Genomic DNA, 7,509 nt, shown 5'->3' with positions numbered 1-7,509 from the left:
CATCAATAATTCCGCCATTTCACTCAACACTACAAAACACAACACAAGACAGAAACTTATTTCCGACATCTCACATACCAACAAGTTAACAAATTATTTCGAATCCATATCATCAACATTGAACACTGACAAATCAGTCTTACATTGTAACTTACCATATGCTTTGCCTTCCATTCTATTTACCATAGAAGTCGATCCCTCAGCCTGTTGTAACAGTTGTTTCACTTCGTCATCTGATCCTTCATTTAGTTGAACCGTATAAGCCAATAGAGTGGCAGCTACTCAAATAACACAATAAGCAACAACAACAAACCTTTTAATTCACACAGCACACCCACCTTCTGCTGCTTTACTATCTATGCTAGATGATAAAGCATACGCTTCTCTTGTCACATCTTCTGCTTCTTTTGTTAAAAATTGAGACAAAAGACAGCGTGACAGACAGAAACAAGCTACACAACAGAAGGTGATTTTAATACAAAATAAGCAATGCCAATTGATAATTTTTTGTAAATTACAAAAATTAATACATACTCACGACAGGGGTGTAGTGTGGCATGGACTAGACCGGGCTATACCCCATCATTTGTCGGTGTGGTCATAAAAATTGTGGACTGTAAAGGCGTGTGAGGGCCAAAGCTGTATATAGTATATACACCACCTTTTTCCAGTCTGGATCTACAACTGACTGCTTTATCAGTCAATTACAAGTCAATAAAAGTGGGCATGTCCATAAAAGTTTGCACCCCATTTTTAGAGGTCACGCTATGCCCCTGCTCACAATCTGTATAAAACAAAACATTTCCACATCAAACAGCATACCTGCTGTCGACGTTCAAACTTTAGTACCAGGTTTTAACAGCAGGTGGTCAACTGTCTGTTTCTGCATTCTGTTTGTCTATTTCAATATCATCACAATTTGTTGTGCTCATTGTACGTAGTAAGCGGTACAGTAAAAACTGCAGGTGCTTAAAGGTGCCTGCTCAAGATTCACCACGCACACGCAGGCACACCCATGCAAACTTGAAAACGTGCCACGATTTCAAGTTGTGTCATAACGAAGCAGAGCAAGCGAACATCTTAAGGTGCACCACATTCTATGTCATACGGCCTTTTATTCCTAGTACAAAGAGAAATGCACATCGTGCTCTTGTCTGCCACGGCAGTTTTGCTCCTAGACTTGACATTTCGAGAAAGCTAACGACAAGTCTGTTAGGTTCTTTATCTACACATTCACCATTTACTATCTTGAAATAGCTTGCCGTTGAATGACAAAGCGCTTTCTCAATCGTTTCCTTGTTGCACGTGACCCGTACATGGGTGGAAACCAGAGCATTATCACACTATCTTAATGGCATCTCAAACTTGGAGAGTGAAAGTAGCCACGTAGAGGTGACGAGTGCCACCGACAATGCAGAACGTGCTTCTATCGTGAATGATAGCTACTAGCCTCGAAGTTCCAGACCCATTTTCGAGTCACGTGCAACAAGGAAAAGATCGAGAAATTGCTTTGTCGTTCAACAGCAAGCTAGTAAATGGTAAATATTTGGATAAAAATAAAGGCACGATTTCAAGTTTGCGTGGGTGTCTTCATGTGCCGTGAATTCGTACGAGGGCACCTTTAACATCAGGTGATCACTTATTTTTAAAATTCAGTCAGTTAGTCCACTTTTCATGTCAAACAATCCACGAAGCAAACAATATTTGGTCTGGTCTAATGACCGATTGATGTCTTCCTCTCTCATCTCGTATACTCTACACAAGCTGCAACACTACATTATTTCATTAATTACCAAACATATAAACCTAACACTCAATAGTAGATTATTAACTTGCATACTAACAACCTCAGTTGTACTCACTTTCTGCTATACTTTCTTTGTTCACAGAGGGCAAACTACGCTGGATGTTGATTGACTCTCTTAGATATCCTGATGCTCTTTCATACTTGCCCTGCTCGTATAGACACGCTCCCCTGTTGTGTAACGCTAATTGCAACAATACAACAGTCAAGTACGACATCTCTTCTAGTCTTAACTCACAGTCTGTCAAAACCTCCTGTCATCTTCAGTGTGCAGCATGCCACATATAATACAATAAGTTACTATTTTACTGCAATACTTATATAATCAGATGTCAACATCGTGATTTACCGTCCGAAAAAAAGCGAATTTTGTTGCCTCTGTGATTAGACAAAGTTGTTAATGGCTAATAGTAGAGCAGCCATACAATAACGATGACAAACTCATTCCAATGTTTCTCATATGATTGTTAACCACCACGAACAAGTTGCTCAAAAGTAAGTGTTCGAATGAAGTACACATGACATTGTCACTGTACACAAAGTTCAATCAGATTTTCTAGATCTGTTGTCTGACTTGTCCGAGATATGGCAATTTTGTAGTGCAAACGGTAGCTGTGACTAATAAAACGTCTACAACCACTAGAGCTTGTGAGCCAGCTTGATTGTTTTCAAGCAAAGAAATACCATGCCTACTCTTGTATCATCTCAGTGAGTCACCCCCATCACACCAGCTTGCTACAACAACCTTTGCTATTACAGACATTTAGAGTAATACCTGCTAATCCTGTCATCTCAGATTCACTAAAGCTCTTAATGTTGCGTCAGAGTCGGAGTCATTAAACAACAAGTCAGCAGCTTCTTGTTTCAGTTCACTTTTCTCTCAAGGAGCTCCTCATGTGGGTGCCCATTAACACCAATTAGGTAAAGCTTAGCTGTGAAAGTGTCAGATGCCAGTGTGTGTGTGATGGATAAAGGGGTGTGATGGATAAAGGGGTGTGATGGATAAAGGGGTGTGATGGATAAAGGGGTGTGATGGATAAAGGGGTGTGATGGATAAAGGGGTGTGATGGATAAAGGGGTGTGATGGATAAAGGGGTGTGATGGATAAAGGGGTGTGGTGGATAAAGGGGTGTGGTGGATAAAGGGGTGTGGCAGATAAAGGGGTGTGGCAGATAAAGGGGTGTGGCAGATAAAGGGGTGTGGCAGATAAAGGGGTGTGTTGGATAAAGGGGTGTGATGGATAAAGAGGTGATGCATAAAGGGGTGATACAAGAGTAGGTACTGTAATAGTTGTTACTTCTTTTCCGACAAACCGAAAACGTGTACAACTCACAGTGATGCCCACATTTAGAGATGGTGATAGACAGAGACACACGACAAACAAATCACTTTTCCCTGCTTATGCATGTGCATGGAGCAATACAAATTTGTTAATAACCAATAAAACATTAAACTGCCAGACTGTTAATAAAATACTTGAATAGACCAGGGTTGTAGCGTGACCTCTAGAAATGGAGGGGGGGTTAACTCACGATGCTACAAGACACGCCCACTTTTATGAACACGCCCATTTTATTGGCTTCTAATTGACTGATACAGTAGAATTGTGGCAGATCCAGACTGGAAAAAGGGTAGTGTATATACTATGTACTGCTTTGATCTTCACACGTATTTACAGTTCACTATTTTTATGACCACGCCCACAAATGATGGGGAGCTATAGCCTGGTCTAGCCCAATCCACGCTACACACCTGAATGGACAAGTTTAGTTACCATCCTATCAAAATTCGAGTAAAGGTGAAAAGTGTTCAACTGTTGTGTCGGTGAGATAAACTCATAACAAGGAATAAAACAGAAATCGGACTTACCGTTGTACAGCTGTGGCAGCAACTTCTCATCTTGAGGTGTAATATCTTGTAGAAACGACAAACACTGCTCCGTAAACACGTCGACTTCATTCATTTTGTGTTGTCGATACAGACAATCCACCAACCCAAGAAGTGCTTCCAACACAAATTTAGATAAAATAGTTAGTTATAACAGTATATTATAAATTTAAAAAAACGAAAAAATGAAAAATAAAAAAGTACAAAATTTAATTTAATTAAATTATTAAAATATTGAAATATCAAATTAATAATTATATAATTAATTATAACTATAAATATTAGCAAAACTATTTTAGACCATCCCAATGACTGATTACTAATAACTATCCCTATTAATTAATATCAATTTCTACATCTTCACACATGTTCTACACGCTAACCATCTGCTTCATCTCTAGGTTGATGCTTCGTTCTCTTGTATAGCTCCAGCAATCGACGGTAACTTGATTCAGCTTCTGCAAGTTTGTCCTCGTCATGCAAGCTCCTCGCTGTACAAGATAAATCTGCAAACAACACTCACAGTTAGCTTCTCCGCGTTTTTCTTTGCAAAATAATACCCTTAATTTCAAGTTCATCGTCACGAAGCATCGTAGTCGTGGCACCGCCTAGTCTGGATTTACGTAACGCGCATGCGTTATCTGTTTACTAACCACGTGGTTTTAATTAATATCTATTTTAGTATAGTTCAGATGTAAGTATATAAGATAGAACAGTGTGTGGACTGTACCTGTACCTGTACCTGTATTCAGAGGTCTTGACCGACTCCACGGCAATATCTTGTTTGCGTGATTGCCAAATAATTTAATTATCTATATATTATTTAATATATAAAGCAGATATAAAACAATAATTGCGGTCTCCACCAGACTGCACTTAATTAATTAACAATAATTTAGAAAACTAAGAAAAACCTCTAACTGCATAACTTTAATTCAAATTTGTCAATTGCAACAGTTAGCTACAACTGTTAATTAAATAATTATTATGTGTTGTTAATAACTAACGTTTACAACTGTTGATATACAGTTAAGTAACTATATACTATGTAATGTAGGGTAATGTCAGACAGCAACATAATCCATAATCATACAGCACTAAATATTAATTAAATATTTTCAGCCTCGCACTTCCAAACAAGACGCGACGTAAATTGCTACACGGCTAATTATCTACGCACATGTAGATCAGCCAGCATTTCTACAGATTGTGATGTGTTCAAGAATGCACACGGTCATGTTTCGTCAGTCTGACCCATCCCACTACAGCAACAATCTACAACGTCTGCGTCACAACCTACAACTGATATCTATCCACTCGACTCTGTAGTATACCTACAGCATACCTACTGCAGCAGAGCCAGACTCTAACTGTCTATAGTCTACATCATGTCCGCTCGAATTGTCACCGTGTTTGGAGCTACAGGCGCCCAGGGTGGTGGAGTAGCTCGTGCATTACTCGAACGTGGCGGCTCCTGGAAAGTGCGCGGTGTCACCCGCAACCCTGAGTCCGAAAAAGCCAAAGCTCTCACTGCCCTCGGAGCAGAAATGGTCAAGGCATCTCTAGATGACAAAGAGAGCATAAAGCGAGCAGTAGCCGGCTCGTATGCTGCCTTTGTTGTGACCAACTACTGGGAGATAATGGACGCAGCACGGGAGACTAAGCAGGGAAAAGATGCAGCAGACGCATGCAAAGAGGTAGGAGTCAAGCACTACATCTACAGCGGGCTGGAAAATGTGAAGAGGATTGCGGGTATCGACGTGCCTCATTTCGATGCCAAAGGAGAAGTAGAAGACTACCTGCCTTCTGTTGGTCTTCCCTATACAATCATCAGATTTCCTGCTTATTATGATTTCTGGCCGAAGTCTGGGCAGAAGCAAGACGATGGGACATATGCTCTCACCATGTGTATGGGGAAGGATCCACTTCATGGGTTGGCAGTGAGCGATGCTGGTCCTGCTGTTGCATCGATCCTGGAAAATCGTGAAGAATACATCGGGAAGACGATCGGCTTGTCAGGCGATTGTCGACCTGTTTCGGAGTACACCGACGTCTTGACGAAAAACACAAACAAAACATACAAATACGTTGAAGTAAATAAATATTTAATTAATTAATTAGTTGGGTGGTTATATCATTGTTTGTGTTTTAGGTTGACTACGAGACGTTTGCTAAGTTTGGATTTCCGGGGGCCGACGATATGGCTATGATGTTCAAGTTCTATCGAACCGACAAGTTTCATCGTGATATCGAATTGACGAGGAAGCTGAATCCCAAAGTTCAGACATTCGAGGACTACGTGAAAGCCAATCGTGCCACCATTGACGCCATCTAAGAAACAACTCTATCATCATACGCATGCTGTCAAAGATAGACAAAGCACAGTGACAATTTTGCTGTTGCACAATAGTTATTAGGATTGGCTTCATAGCGATTCATACTTTGATGGTGATAGATTGTGGTTTACTGCACTGATGTTACCCAACTCTTTCTAGACTGGACACTACATCACTACTGAATAGCCTAGATTGAATGATCTGTGGAGATATCGAGTCAATGTAGTTTTCATTCTGTAATGCACACTTGAGGTCCCAGTATTACGACTATGGTATGACACAGGTGTACGCTCGTGCATGTGTGTGTGTGTGTGTGTGTGTGTGTGTGTGTGTGTGTGTGTGTGTGTGTGTGTTTGTCAATATAGTAAACATTTACTGCTATAACCACAACATCTCAACGCCTCCATCACACCCAGCACGTGGTCAAGTACAATAAAATTTCAGAGTGGAATAGAAGACAAATTTTTGATCATACTCTAGCAAGAGGTTGACTTGACATTCTAAATTTATGAACTAAATGTTGATGTCAATATTAATTACAAGAAATTTTGTTAAATCAAATAAGAAAGAATGCCCAAAATTTATATATATATATATATACACACACATACATACATACATAAGAATGTGGCTTGTTTGCTGTTGTTTCGTTGCATTGTTATTGATCATGATGACTAGGGTTACATAGAGTAATGACATAAACTGATCAAGAGATGATCAAACTAAATCTATTGCTTGGATTGATTGTAAGGATTCAATAAGTGATCCAAAAGTCCGGACAAGTGATGGAAGTAGCAGGCTAGATCTACTAATCACACACACACACACACACACACACACACACACACACACACACACACACACACACACACACACACACACACACACACGCGCACACACCATGGACAAGAAAATGGACAAGTGTTAAGCCCTCCACATCCTTCGATGTCGACCTTAAGGTCAGTGGTGGAGATAGCTCCCCTTGCCTCTAGAGACAGGGCCTCCATCCACTACGTGGAGGATCAGGGCCAGCGCTACTAACACCTGGAGCTTGGTCGGAGTCATCCAGGTGCACTGACAATGGCGCAGCTCTGGGACTGGACACCAAGGCTCACAATTACCGGTCTGCTGCATGATGCTAGTGCCAAGCCAGAGGTTACGTCCACCCCAGTCAATGACCAGGTACTCATTTATACTCCTGAGTCAAGAGAAGAAATTGTATGTAAATTTCTTGTTTAACAAAATTATGCCGTAGCTCACCATCACTGTGACTTGAACCTACAACCCTGCAAGATGTTTTCATTCTCCAAATGCACTCTCTAACCAATTGAGCTACAGCACCACACACACACACACACACACACACACACACACACACACACACACACACACACACACACACACACACACACACACACACAGACAGACACAGACACAGACACGCACACGCGCGTGCGCGCACACACACACACACACACACAC

At 40.8% G+C, this 7,509-nt stretch overlaps 2 protein-coding genes across 2 annotated transcripts in view; one reads left to right on the top strand and one right to left on the bottom strand.

Annotated features, from left to right (window-relative positions):
• LOC134185780 (interaptin-like) overlaps positions 1 to 4,301 on the bottom strand; it is an 8,685-nt gene extending 4,384 nt beyond the window's left edge. The window contains exons 1-7 of the mRNA XM_062653657.1: positions 4,252 to 4,301; positions 4,075 to 4,197; positions 3,674 to 3,808; positions 1,863 to 1,988; positions 339 to 452; positions 156 to 278; positions 1 to 29 (exon numbers count right to left, since the gene is read on the bottom strand). The exon at positions 1 to 29 is cut by the window's left edge and continues 97 nt beyond it. Of these exons, the coding sequence (XP_062509641.1) occupies positions 1 to 29; positions 156 to 278; positions 339 to 452; positions 1,863 to 1,988; positions 3,674 to 3,808; positions 4,075 to 4,197; positions 4,252 to 4,282 (681 nt within the window). The 5' untranslated portion in view covers positions 4,283 to 4,301. The remainder of the gene's footprint in view (positions 30 to 155; positions 279 to 338; positions 453 to 1,862; positions 1,989 to 3,673; positions 3,809 to 4,074; positions 4,198 to 4,251) is intronic.
• A 654-nt stretch (positions 4,302 to 4,955) lies between these two features.
• Positions 4,956 to 6,162, top strand: LOC134187281 (nmrA-like family domain-containing protein 1). The gene is made up of 2 exons (XM_062655400.1): positions 4,956 to 5,784; positions 5,844 to 6,162. The coding sequence occupies exons 1-2, from the start codon at positions 5,080 to 5,082 to the stop codon at positions 6,024 to 6,026; spliced, it is 888 nt and encodes a 295-aa protein (XP_062511384.1). The 5' UTR covers positions 4,956 to 5,079; the 3' UTR covers positions 6,027 to 6,162.
• Positions 6,163 to 7,509: the final 1,347 nt, after the last annotated feature.

This window comes from Corticium candelabrum, chromosome 1 (assembly GCF_963422355.1).
Source record: "Corticium candelabrum chromosome 1, ooCorCand1.1, whole genome shotgun sequence".
Classification (NCBI taxonomy): Eukaryota; Metazoa; Porifera; class Homoscleromorpha; order Homosclerophorida; family Plakinidae; genus Corticium; species Corticium candelabrum.
The sequence above is the reverse complement of the archived record's forward strand: the minus strand, read 5'-3'. Positions and strand labels throughout refer to the sequence as shown.

What these genes read in the sequence shown, in the direction of transcription:
- LOC134187281 (XM_062655400.1), top strand. Translation starts at nt 5,080, where the DNA reads ATGTCCGCTCGAATTGTCACCGTGTTTGGAGCTACAGGCGCCCAGGGT. An exon ending in AAACATACAAATACGTTGAA is followed by an intron (nt 5,785 to 5,843) that starts GTAAATAAATAT and finishes TTTGTGTTTTAG; the next exon opens with GTTGACTACGAGACGTTTGC.